At 39.0% G+C, this 13818-nt stretch overlaps 1 protein-coding gene across 2 annotated transcripts in view; it reads left to right on the top strand.

Annotated features, from left to right (window-relative positions):
- Positions 1 to 12159, top strand: part of LRRC1 (leucine rich repeat containing 1) — a 174418-nt gene extending 162259 nt beyond the window's left edge. For both annotated transcript variants that reach the window (XM_007516499.3, XM_060190034.1), the window contains 3 exons: positions 6842 to 7014; positions 8289 to 8425; positions 10579 to 12159. In XM_007516499.3, coding sequence (XP_007516561.1) covers positions 6842 to 7014; positions 8289 to 8425; positions 10579 to 10737 — 469 coding nt within the window. In that variant the 3' untranslated portion in view covers positions 10738 to 12159. The remainder of the gene's footprint in view (positions 1 to 6841; positions 7015 to 8288; positions 8426 to 10578) is intronic.
- Positions 12160 to 13818: the final 1659 nt, after the last annotated feature.

The raw sequence follows: 13818 nt of genomic DNA, 5'->3' as shown, positions 1-13818 counted from the left end.
TGCCTCTCTCTTTCCCTAGTAGGGTGGGTCTCTGGGGAAGCGGAGCTCCAGGACACACTGGTGGGGTCTTCAGTCCAGGGAAGCTTGGCCGGCATCCTGATGACATCTGGATCCTGGTGACTGAAAAGAGTTAACATACAAAGCAAAACAAATTGTTGAACGACCATGGGCCTAAAGACTGGAATAATGCAGATGAAGTGTTGGGAGGTATTCCCTGCAGGCTCTTGTGTACTTCAGCTTTCAGGTATATATTTTTCCCTAGCTTATGGGCACGTGTGAACCTATGCTCTATCTCAGGGGACCTGGACTATATCTAGGTTTGGGGACTTTTATTGGAGAGTGGAACACTTGGAATGGAATGTTTCTGCTAATGGGTTGTAGACAGCAGTGCTAAGCCAGTAGCATTGCTTAACTGGAATTTGGAGATGGCTTTAGAGATTGCACAACTTTGAAAGTTTTTTTTTTGCATGACAGCTTAATAGTTCTTTTTTTTTTTTAATGTGCTACCTGAGTATGAACCCCATTACCTTGCACATGTCTGATAACATCGTTGAGTGGCCTACTTGGCACTTTTTTCTTTTTTTGTTATTCTTTATTTCTTTGAGAAAGAGTATAGGTAAAGACAAAGAGGAGAGACAACACAATACCATTTCATTAGCCATAGAGCTGCCACCCCTCTGCCCCCCCCCACCTCCTGCTGTCCATGATGCTTCCATATGCTCATGGTTCTTCCATATGAGACTCAAGTCTGGGGCCTCACACATGGCATAATAAGGTGGTCACTTTACTGAGTAAACTGTCTCCTAGCCCCATTTTAGTAATCTTAGGACCACTAAGTGATTGCTGGAAATTTAGATTTTATTTGAACTTAATGTTGAGTTTCTGCTGGGCTAAGCTTAACATACTTGTATCACAAGAACAGTTATTTCCAAACCTTTTGCCTCCAGCACTAGAAATTCAGTGACTCAGACTTTACCTGGTTTTTGTCATATTGGTGAGCATGCATTTGTTCTCGATCAGAAAGATGGTTTTGATATCCGAAACCCTTTTTTTCACATGAACAAAAACCCAATTCTCCCAAGTCTCAGATGATGAAAAAGTTAAATTTTTATTATGCTTGGGCTAGGGTGGAGAAAACCCAGCTAAAAAGTTAAGCTGCAGAGCTGTAATCTCAGTCAGTTAAGTGTGTCATTTAGTCTATGTCTGTATAGATTCACAACCAAATTTTTAGCCTATTAAAATGCTTAATTGCTGCTTATTTAAAGTATCATTATAGAAACTAATAAAAAATTTCACTTCTTTAGCTTACAAAAATGTCACACCACAGAAAATCATATCAAATACAATAGAAGTTTCTGCCTCTTCTGTCAAGCATATAAAAATTGCATGTGACAGCAGGAAGACTACATATTAGTTTCTCAGTAATTATTTTTACCAGTTTGAGTAAATAAATTCATAGCAAATGTGCGCTCATTTCCTAAACTCTTTCCCATAGGAATAGCCACCAATTACACAAAGTTGGTATTTGAGAATCTTCATCTTAAAGTACTAGTAGTATCAAAAATACAAGAATTTTAGAATATTAAAAGATAAAACTTCATACCTCTAAGAATGAGACAGACACACAATAGTAAATGTTGGTGAGGATGTAGGAGAGAAAGGGGCCTACATACACAGTTGACAAAAAGTAAATTGGTACAGCCATAATAAAAACAGTATAGGAGTTCCTCAAGGAATTAAAAATAAAACTACCATATATAATCCAGCAGCTTTAATTCTGAGTCTATACCTCCAAAGAAAACTGTACCATTTCCAACATGTATATATGTATCTTGAAACTATGATAAGAAAAATACAGAAATACAATTACTATAGAGTCTCACTTTTCTGTGTAATCTAAAAGAACAAACTCGGAGAAACAGAACAGATTAGTGACCTTCAGGGACTAATGGATGTGGGATGAGTAAATTCAGAAATCAAAGGGGGCTGGGTGATGGTGTACCCGATTAAGCGCACAGAGTACTAAACACAAGCCCCTGGCTCTAGCCCCTGGCTCCTCACCTGCAGGGGGGACTCTTCACAAACAGTGAAGCGGATCTGCAGGTGTCTTTCTCTCTCCCTCTCTTCTCTCAGTTTGTCTCTGTCCCATCCAGTTATAAAGAAAAAAGAGAGAGGAAAAAATGTCCCCCAAGAGCAGTGGATTCATAGTGCTGGCACCAAGCCCCAATGATAGCCCTGGAGGGAAAAAAGAAATCTGTTTCATGGTTACTAAAGTTAATAATACTTTTTATATTCTGGAAAGTTGTTGAGAACACATCTTGAATGTTCTTGCTTCACACACACACATTATAATTAAGTGTGATATGGTAGTGTTAAATCCTATTATGGCAATACCTTAGCGGTACGTATCAGATTATTACATTGTACATGTTATATTTACCGAACACATATAAATTATACCTCAAAGTTGAAAATGATTTTAAAACTTCAAAAGACAAAACACTGCAGCTATACTATGGAATACTGAACATTTAAAGAATGTGTACACCAAAGGAGGTTCAGCATACTGAGCAAAAAGTAAAACAGAATATTTTATTTAGCATACTTTTTAAATTTATCTATACAGTATACCAAAATAGTGATAGTGTCAGTAGCTCCCCTAGTGATTGGTAAAGACTAGAGAGCATAGGGGCCTTTCACTTTAGGTGCTTTGGTGTTTATAAGACAGGAAAAAAGATAATGTGGGGAGGGGTGGAGATTGAGGGATAGAAGAGAATGCTGAGAGGTAGGGTAGGAAGGGAGAGGGAGAGAGTGAGACTGAGACTGATTCCAAGGCTAAAGCACTACTCGGCTCAGACACAGGGTGTTAGTGGAGGCGGAACCTGTTTCCTCTGCTGCCTTGTTCATTCAAGTTGATGCTCCAGTGCTGAGCTGTCTCCCTGGCTATTCACTGCAGTCTTCATATTTACATTATTGATGTGTATAGTGAGTGACCACATGCTTTTTATTCCTGAGGGGTATGGTCCTCAGTAGAGCAGATGGGTCCGGGACTGAGTGGTGGCACATCTAGTTGAGTGTACATGTTACAATGCACAGGCTACCTGGGTTTGAGCCTCTGGTCCCCAGCTGTAGGGGGAAAGCTTTACAAGTGGTAAAACAGTGTGGCAGGTGTCTCTCTGTCTCCCTTCTCTATCACCCCACTTCTTTCCTTCTCAATTTCTGGCTGTCTCTATCCAATAAATAAATAAAGATGATAAAAAAATTAAAAAATAGAACAAATGGAGCCATGGTTTCTTATGTTCCATCTAAAAATATGTATATGGCTTATAATGGCTGGCTTATCCAGGCTCTAGCTATACTGAGTCAATGAGAGGGTCTGCCAGCCTGAAAAATCTGTGGCAGCGAACAAAGGACAAGGAGCAAAATGTCTTTAAAGCCACTGGAATCACCTCTTTTCACAACATACTTGTGAATGATTTCATGTGTGGTGTGGGCTTGGATGCTGGCACTTCGATTTTCTATAGGAAAACATGATTTACACCACTCATTAATTTCATATGACTTGATTGGATGTGACTCTTAAGATCTCTTGTTGTAGCGCCTAGTCCTTTACTTTGGCTTTCACCAGGTGGTCTGTCATCTTTAGATGTGCTATCATGGATACTCTGTTTAACTTCACACTTCTGCCTTCACATTAGCACTCCTTTGGTAAACCAGTACAATGATCATGCTTGGCATTTGTGCTTGGTGCCAGCTTTCAAATTTTAGTTTTAGTCTCTGTGTTTCCATAACTAAGAAAAGCAGAGTTTTCTTGAAACTTTAAATATTCTGTAGTATACTAGATTCTTTTAATAAGGAGTAGAAATAGACTTTCAGAAGAAATTATCCTTTTTTTTTGATCAATAAAAAAAGAGATTCCCCCCCCCCCCGAGGCTGCAAGTTAAGATCAAAGTGTTGGCAGTTTGTTATTATGAAGCCACTCTGCTTGGCTTGTAGATGTTGTGAACTTTATAGCATATTATCGATATTTTTAAAAAGAAAACTCTTCTAGGGGGCAGGAGACATCTTAGTGAATTTATATTCACTAAGTATATTTATATAGTATATTAATGTACTTGCTCATGAGACTTTGGGGTTAAGTCCTATTACCATATGGGAGCACCATGGTAACACCAGAGAAATTCATCTCTTTGGGTGGCAGAACAGTACTTTGAGTTCCACCTCTCTCTCCCTCTTCCTCTCTCTCTGCCTCTTTTCCCCTAAGTTTATAGAATAAAAAAAAAGTTTGGGCAATGAGGCACCTCACCGGTATAGCACACACAGAAAACCTATTCATTCACCGTTGCTCATTTAAAAAAAAAAAAAAAATCAAGTAAGCCAGAAGGAAAAGAATTCCAGACAATCTCAGTCTCATAGATAGAATCTGAGAAACAAAGCAGAAGACAATATAAAGTGGACACTATTTCATTATGATCTTCATACTGACTCACTGTAGACTATTGTGCACTTTTGCTCTCAGGTATATATTTTGCCCTGATTTATGGATACATGTGAACATATGCTCTATCTTATGAGACCTGGTCTATATCTAGGTTTTGGGACTTTGTTGGGAAGTGAACCACCTGGAATGGAATTAGAGAATCCTATGAAATGAAAGGTCTCACTGGAGTAATGAGCGTGAAGGGTTGACATTCCATGCCTGACGTCTCTGGACACAGTCTGAAGTGAAGCATACTGAGGTGGTACTCGTTGAGTTGATTAGGTTGGGATCAGCAGATGCGATATCATTTGGTATGAAGTGAGAGAAGCATGCAGGAAAGTGAGCCCCATTCTAGAGGTTCCAGGACTAGGGAAATACAGGTTCTATAGAGGAAGCTGGAGGTTCCTGCTGTCTTAAGGTTTAAGAAGGCAATAGATAGGCTAATAGGATCAGAGAAATTTTAATAAAACATCCCTTAGAGTTAACAGAAGTGATTAGCATTGTATGTGTTTTATGAAGTCACTTTGAAGATCATTTATTGAATACATGGAGACATCCTTTGAGAGAAAACACTTTATCAGGTGTACTCTAGAATCTTCAAACCCTAGGTCGATGCTTTTTTTTTTTTTTTAACCAAAACATTATTTATCTTCTGTCACTGTTAGCATTTTGAACAGGGTAGTTACTGAGCTGAATGTTACTTAGCACTATCCTTAACCTCAGGCACTAGATGCCAGTAGAATCCTTATCTACAAATGTTGCCAAATGCCCTGTAGGAACTAAATCACTCCTGGTTGAGAACTACTATACTAAAATCACCTTTGACAAGTACAAAGTACTCAGGAGTATTGACCTTTACTAAAAAGATTTAATTGAGCTGGGGAGATAGCCTAATGGCTGTACAAATGACCATTAAGTCTGAGGCCCTGAGCTCTCAGATTTAATTCCCTGACCACTAGAAACTGGAGCTGAGCAGTTTGGATAAAAGAAAAGAAAGGGAAAAAAAAATAACTGGTTGCAACCAACCTGACATCTCTGTGTGAACACAGATGTAAAACTCATTTTTAGGTGTTACATTCTAATTTTTAAAAGGCTCTAACATACACTATTTTATGTGAGATTGAAATGCTTTCGATTCCAAATTATATTCCTCCATGAGGATAATTTCTGGAACCATCCGTTCCACCCTGGTTCCATGGCTGCCAGTTCTTAGCAACATCGCCCCGCCAGATATTCGTCGGGATGCGGCATCATCTAAGTTCATTTCCCACATCTACGCTCAACCGGACCTGCCAATATACGCTGATATCTTCGCCCACCCTGTTCAAGCTTGATGTCTCGTCATCCAGTCTGGTCTCCTACGCCTACACTGAACTTCTCTTTTCCAGACTCTTGGAAACAGAGTTGGCAGTCAGCTGAGGTAAAGAACAAACACCTCATCACAGACCCCTGCAAGCGTCAACCCGGCTTTGACCTAGCATGTTATGATTGGGCCCTCCTCAATTGCTATCGAACAGGCCATGGCCGGTGCGCCGCTATGTTCCATCGCTGGGGAGCCAGAGACGACCCGAACTGCCTGTGCGGCTACAGACAGACTATGACCCACATAGTCAACGACTGCCACCTCTCCAGATTCAAAGGAGGTCTCGAAACTTTACATCAGGCTCAACCTGACGCTGTTGACTGGCTACGGAAGAAGGGCAAACACTAGAAGAAGAAGAAATGCTTTGATGTTGACATTAACACAGCCTGAGAAGTGGGAATGTACAAAAACTGAATGATAGAGGATTAAAATGAAATGGCTCAAATAATCTCCCTTGAGAGAACAAATGACTGTAGGGGAAAATAGTTTCAATCTTCAGCATCTTCCTCTTATCTCAATTATCTGTTAGAAGCAGATAAACCCACAGACTTCTACCAGCCCTGTCAGGATGCCTGGAGCCATTGAAATAGTGAGAACTTGGTCTTTGAGGGGCCCTTCCTCACTTTTACTGTTTATATTTTTTCAACTTTAAATTGAAATTTCCTAGTGACAACAAAATCGTGTTTTTATAGTTTATTTCTCCACTCCTTCCCTCCCACCTCCCTCCCTCCCTTCTTCTTCCTTCCTTTCTGTTTCTCTCTATCTCTTTCCTCTCATTGTGATTTGAGCTACTAATATGAATGGTAGTAGCAGAAAGGGGAAAGGTCTTCTAAAGAGTCTAAGTGTATATGCAGAGTAAATCAGACATCTTGTTATAAAGATGACATTTTTTTCATCTTGAACCCAGTCCCAGGAAACTTTTCTTAAGGTTACCCTCCCCCCACAGGAATTGAGTTAACTGCAGCATTTGTTATCCTAATCATTCTGTTTTAAATTAGGTTGTTGCATCTGCCTTTATCCCTGACTGCCTTGAAGTTAAAGGCTCTCTGGTTGTCTGACAACCAGTCCCAACCTCTGCTCACGTTCCAGACAGACACAGACCATTCCACTGGAGAGAAGATCTTGACCTGCGTCTTACTTCCCCAGCTGCCTTGTGAACCTACTTGCCAAGGTGAATTTAATTTAGGAATGGCCACATGAGCATCACCTGGATCAGTCGAAGCTAATATCTATCCATAAGATCTCTTCTTTCTATAGGTGCTTGTATTTTGTTTAATCTGTCCTGAAAACTAATCCAGATGAGGCCATTGTGCATTTGCTCTGGGAACATTGACCTGCATTACTGCAGAAAAGTGTCCTTCACATCCAGTTATCATGTCTCAAATTCCTCAAGTAGTCTTTGTTTTAAAATATAGCTAAGAGGGCAGATGCAGATTATTCTTTTTTTTTATATTTATTTATTTATTTTCCCTTTTGTTGCCCTTGTTTAACATTGTTGTGGTTATTGATGTCATTGTTGTTGGATAGGACAGAGAGAAATGGAGAGAGGAGGGGAAGATGGAGAGGGATAGAGAAAGACAGACACCTGCAGACCTGCTTCACCGCCTGTGAAGCGACTCCCCTGCAGGTGGGGAGCTGGGGGCTTGAACCAGGATCCCGATGCTGGTCCCTACGCTTTGTGTCATGTGCGCTCAAGCCGCTGCACCACCGCCTGACTCCCACAGATTATTCTTAAAAAGGTGGTAGTCACTTAAAATTCTTAACTAATGGTTTGGAGGACAAATATTAAAAACCACTGGCAAAGGATGTTTAAGCCAGTAAGTTGTTTTAGGTCATCATGCCTTTGTTTTGTAAATCATGTATGTTCTTTAAACATGCTCCCACTAACAGCAGATTGTCAATAGAAGTGCTTTGCTGAGAGCTGGTTTTGAAAACAGAAAATTAGAGTGTGTTGGGAGAACTAGAGTCACTTGCAGATGGGCCCCATAATAGTTTACCAGTCCCACCTGTAGATGAGTTTTTAGGATCCCAAGATAAAAAATTTGGAAGAATATGTTACGATAAAATCAGTACTAATATCTAGCACATGCACCAACAGAGTTTTTGTGGGGAAAAAAATTGAAATTAAGAATCATGAAAAAGTAATCTATATGACTAGAACATTGTATAGTAAAATGTTAAATATATTAACTAGCAGATATTTTATGTGATTTTTAAATAGACCTGTCTATGTGTTATTGAAATAAAAGGACATCCCTGCTACACGCCCTTGCATTTTCCTAATGCCAAGACTATGGGTTAAAAGAATAGTTTCCCCTCATTTCTGTTTTTTTGTTCCTGGTACGCGCAGTGGACTCTGTCTAGTTGGACACAAAATTATTAAATAGCAGTTTCAAGTCACAGAAACAAAAGTTCCCTGCTGATGATGTGATTTTGTCACAACAGAGAATCTGCCTCGCTGTGGTGCGCTGGAGAACTTGGTGAACGACGTCTCCGATGAGGCCTGGAATGAGCGTGCAGTAAACAGAGTCAGTGCAATCCGGTTTTTGGAAGATGAGAAAGACGAAGAAGATAATGAAACGGTAGGAAAAGGAAATTCTTGGCTTTCATGGAATTTGAAATTAAACACTTTTTAAAAATATATTTATTTTCCCTTTTGTTGCCCTTTTTTATTGTTGTTGTGGTTATTATTGTTGTTATTGATGTCGTCATCATTAGATAGGACAGAGAGAAATGGAGAGAGGAGGGGAAGACAGAGAGGGGAAGAGAAAGACAACTGCAGACCTGCTTCACCACCTGTGAAGCAACTCCCCTGCAGGTGGGGAATCGAATCTAGACCCTTAGGTGGTTCCTTGAGCTTCACACCACGTGTGCTTAACTTGCTGCGCTACCGCCTGACTCCCATGAAATTAAACTCTTTTTAAAAGATTGAAAATAAGTCATTCTAAGAAGGACCCAGTAATGACTGATACACCAGATTTATACAAGGCAAATGAGAATTTTGGGTTCTTTTGGGGGGGTTCATTTATGGCATAATTCAGGTTTATTTCTTTTCAGGCAAGAGAGAAAGAGACCAGAGCACTGCTTAGCTTTGGTATATGGTGGTGCTGGGGGTTGAACCTGGGACCTTTGGGACCTCAGGCTTTCAGAGTGGGTGCACTGTCTCCCCAGCTCCCACCCCACCCCCTCTCAAAATTTGTGATTGTTTTTTTAAAAACTTTTTATTATCTTTAGTTATTGGATAGAGACAGCCAGAAATCAAGAGGGAAGGGGGAAGGAGAGAGAAAGAGACAGCTGCAGCACTGCTTCCCCATCTGCAAAGCTTCCCCCCTACAGGTGGGGACCAGGGGCTCAAACCGGGGTCCTTGCACATTGTACCATATGTGCTCAACCAGGTGTGCCACCACCTGGCCCCTCAAAATCTGTGACTGTTCACCTTCCTTCTCTTGTTGTTTCCTTAAAATTGAGAAAATTTTATTGTTCCCAGTGAATTAAGTCTCTTCTCTACCTGCTTATAGCCATAATATAGTGACTTCCTCATACATTTCATTAACTTGCCTTCTGGTGTCTCCAGATATCCTTCCTTCATCTGACCAAGTCAGCATCACCTTTGTTGAGAGTACTTGGAATCTTGGTTTGATTTCCTTAAGAGACTTAATTCAGAAACTGAGGAATTTGAAAGTACTGTTCAGTCTTAATTTCATCCATGCTTGAAACTATCTCTCAGCCATCTAACTTCTCCAGAAGTCAGTGACAGCTCCTAAAATTTTCCTACACATAGAGTTTGACTCCTTGAACCCCTTGAATTAATTTAGATTTTCATATGCAGAACTTAGAGGGAGTACTTGCCATCTTTAAAACAAAGGTTGGTGTTTAAATTATTGCCTCTAGTCATTGTTATTCCAGCTGCCACCAAATGGGGTTACAATAGGAGAGTACAAAATGGGAACCAGGCATGACAAAGTCAAGTCACTGTAAATGACTCTCATACTTAACATGTGACTTGCTAGAGTGTGATTATTTCACCAGTAATTTCATTGTCTCTCTAGTGCTCTTGCAGTATTTTGTTAGCCTGTTTCAGCTCCTTATGAAACTCTTAGGCCATTTAAAAGATGCTCTTTTACTGAGGTAAATCCCATGTGGCATTAAATAATGTTAAAGTTTTTAAAAACTGCCTATTATATCATTTTCAGCACTGTGTTCTCTATTAGAAGAAAGTGAACTTTCTCGGTCATATAAATAGCACACATAGCAGCAAAATAATAAAAGTTCTCTCTCATTGCTTTTTCTTCAGTTCCCATGCCTCCAGGGTTAAAGGAAGTCAGAACCACTTTGGATAATAGTCGAACATTCTAATGATTTAATTTAGAATTTCTTGCCCCTTTTATCTTTTTCCTTCCTTCATACCACACAGTTGCATCTTATAACGCTTTGATTTTTTTTTGTCCTTACTTACTGCTCATGAAACTTTGCTTTTTATCTTTCACTAACCTCATATTTTAGAAAGTAATTTTTCTGCCTTAACTAGATCAGTTATATGAATCCCTTTCATCTTCTATTAACTGCACGTTAGCAACTGAGAAGTGTGCATAGCTCCAAAGAAAGCTTTCCCACCCATTCTAACTCAGTCTCTGGAAAGCTAAGTAAGATTTGTATTGGAATGCTGTTGCCCTAAAGCTGCATGTTTGTGAGCAAGGAACAAGACCAAAGCACTCACTCCACTGTTTGTTTTTAGAGAACACTTCTGAGGCGAGCCACTCCACACCCAGGGGAATTAAAGAACATGAAAAAGACAGTGGAGAATTTACGGAATGACATGAATGCTGCTAAAGGACTGGATACCAATAAAAACGAGGTCAATCATGCCATTGACCGAGTGACCACTTCTGTGTAGAATTGCACCTCCAAGTTTTACCTCCTGTGTCTTCCCCTGCTGTTGAGGAGCCTTGGGAAGTCCTTCGTCTTCACCAGAACCTGCACATCATCTCCCCATGTAGCGTGTGGGATGTTGCTCTCTCCAAGGAAGTGCCTTACTCTTTGCCATCAACATCACCCAGTCCTGTCATGATACCAGTGCTCACTCAGTGTCACTGTTGTGTGTGTGTGTGTGTGTATGTGTGTGTGTGTGTGTGTGTGTGTGTGTGTGTGCGCTTCCTGATTTCAGTTGTTTGTAAAAAGTAGAATACACTACTGTAAACATCTGACCTTTGTTTTTGTCTTATGTTGGGGTGAGGGAGAAGCAACCAGGGGAATTTTCGTCCTCCATCCTCCCATAAAGTGCTGGGACATTTTGAACCCAAATCTCTTTGGCTTACTGAGGAGAGAGGTAGTTTTATGTATTGGGAAACATTGATACTTTTTTTAAAAATCCTTTTTGGCAGCTCAGATGGTGTAAATTTAAAAACTGTATGTAGATATTGCATAACAAAATTATGTATTTCCCTCTTTCATGTTACCTTAACTTGAAAACGGTACATATTTTAGTATTTGTGCAGAAAAAAAAAAGTGTTCTAAAGTCTTTGTTTTATTTGTACCATCCACTTGTGCCTTACTGTATCCTGTGTCATGTCAGACCAATTGTGTACAATAGCATCCTTGAGCAGTGAGATGAGACTAGGAATGTGGTACTTTTAAAGCAGTGTTAGATTTTAATTAGTAATCTACCTGTTGGATTTTTTTAACCAAAAAAGATAAGTTAATACTTATTTGTAAATTATATTGGTTATTTTTTAAGATGAACCAAAGGATTAGACTGCTAATATTTCTTGTACTTTAACTCTTTATGAATGAATTTCTTATAATGAATGTGGTGTCTGATTGTACCTACTGAGGAAGTATGTGCCATTTGTAACACAGAGTAGAGAAAAAAAAAAGCACAAAAGAGATAAATTCAGTGGATAAATTATGTATTGCAAAAGAAGTATGATTTTTATTGAAGAAAGCTTTAAACGTTTTATATCAAGGTATAAAAACCACAAGTTAAAAAACCACAATAAAGCTGTAAAATAACCTGCAACCACATTAGAAATGTCGGTATCTTCATAAGTGCAATTTAATTTGTAAATAGTGTTTGAATCAAAGTGTAACTATTCAAGTTTTAATTTTGAATCTGCTTATTTAAGGGGGATTGGGTGCATCTCTTGCTGCATTTCTGTTGATTCCCCTACTCCCCCCCCCCCACACCTTTGGTATAATGTTATAAGAAAAATGAAAAGTGACAGTCACTATGTGGTGTCTAGAAAAATCATGTTGTTTCTGGTTGTTTTTGTGTTTATAACTCCTGTGAAATAAAGTCACCCTGGATATTAGTCATACAGCTTTTTAGAATCAATTACCATTTTTTATATTTAGAATCAATTACCATTTTTTATATTTACATCATAGTTGATGTCTTTGACAATTCATTCTTATTAAATATCTGAAGTACTGGTCAGTTTTGAGTTAATTCTTGTTCCTTTTCCATTAAGGACAGAAACCAGAAATGCCTTCAACTCTGCCAAAAGACTTTAGGTTGAGGTTGTCTGTCTTACTGGATACCTTAAAAACCTTCTATCAACTAAATATATGTGACTTCTCCTTTCATAATTATGAATGTATTTACAGGGTTCACTTTTCTCAGTTTTTGTATATGTGCACATATTTTTAAAAAATGATTGAGTTAAAATACTAGTTTTGTCTAACCAGTTTTATTCCTTGTACCTTGGTCTATAAGTACCCATTTTCTTCATTTTAATATTTTTTTGGTATTCTCTATATCATTTTAAGCCTGTCAAGATGATGTCACTAATTCATAATTGAAAGTCAAATTGCTTTGATTTAGGGAGCATTACCTGATGCTGAAGAACAAAAGGAACTTCCATAGTATCAGCTTGTCATTAACTACTCAGTTTGTCATGACCTTGGTGGAATGGAGATGGGCAGATATTCATGTGTTTGTGTATGTGTGTATCTACATTTTTACACATCTAATTATTTGTTTCCTTTGGCTGTGTCCTCTACTTAATATTAATCTGGATTTCGTTCCATGTTTTTGGTTTACAGGTTGTAGAATTTTATTTGTTTCTATTTTCCTTGAGTGGGAAGAGTCATTTGTGCCAGGTGACATTTCATTGCTCTTTGCCTTCAGGATTCTGGGACTAGACTAGACCATTTCAGACAACACAAAGATAGACCCAACTTAAGGAATCTCCCAAGACATCTTTCTTGTAGTTATAAATAGAACTCAGTTACCTAAGGGGTCCTTTATCCTTGTATGTGCCTAACAGTTCTTGGGCTTTTTCTAAGAGATCACGTTAAACAGCACTACCTTACCTCCCACCACACACCAGGGCTTTTCCTTTAAGAAAAGGAGTACAAGGTATGACTTAATATTTGTTGGGAGTTGCAGATGACAGCAGGAGAGATTCCTGGAACTTGTTCACCCACTTTTTTGTTACCAGTTATTTCCTTTTTGGGACAAGGAATTTATGCTTAAGCATATAAAATAACCACTCAAAATTTAGAGAAGGCAAAGGAAAGAAAGTCATTGATGACTAAATGAGGGGCAGGTAAGAAGACTAGAATTATCTTTTTTTTTTTTTTTGTCTTTCCTGGGAATTTTGAAGGATTGGTCTTGAGCAACTCAATCTTTCTATCTGAACATCCTAGTTAGACATCCTCCAGGGGACCACAGTGGCTTAAACCGAACTTTCCTGTCCTTACTTGTGAAATCTACCACACCTCAGAAGACGCACTAATGGATGGGGTGGAGGCTGGGAAAAAATATTCTCTTTGTTGTTAAGTTCCTCTAGACAGCCAGTTCTAACCTTGTAAAGATGGCCAACACCCCTGCTTTGGGTACAGTGACTGACTGGTGTTTATTGAGGCTGCACAAAAATTTTGATGAGGGACAGCGTGCGATTATTAATAGGTGATCAGGGATACTGCAGCTCAGTGATATCCTTGGAGAATTGAAATCTCAGAGACTTCAGCAATT

The sequence above is a fragment of the Erinaceus europaeus genome, chromosome 4, assembly GCF_950295315.1.
Source record: "Erinaceus europaeus chromosome 4, mEriEur2.1, whole genome shotgun sequence".
NCBI lineage: Eukaryota > Metazoa > Chordata > Mammalia > Eulipotyphla > Erinaceidae > Erinaceus > Erinaceus europaeus.
Note: the sequence above shows the minus strand (reverse complement) of the source record. Positions and strands in the feature narration are given on the sequence as shown.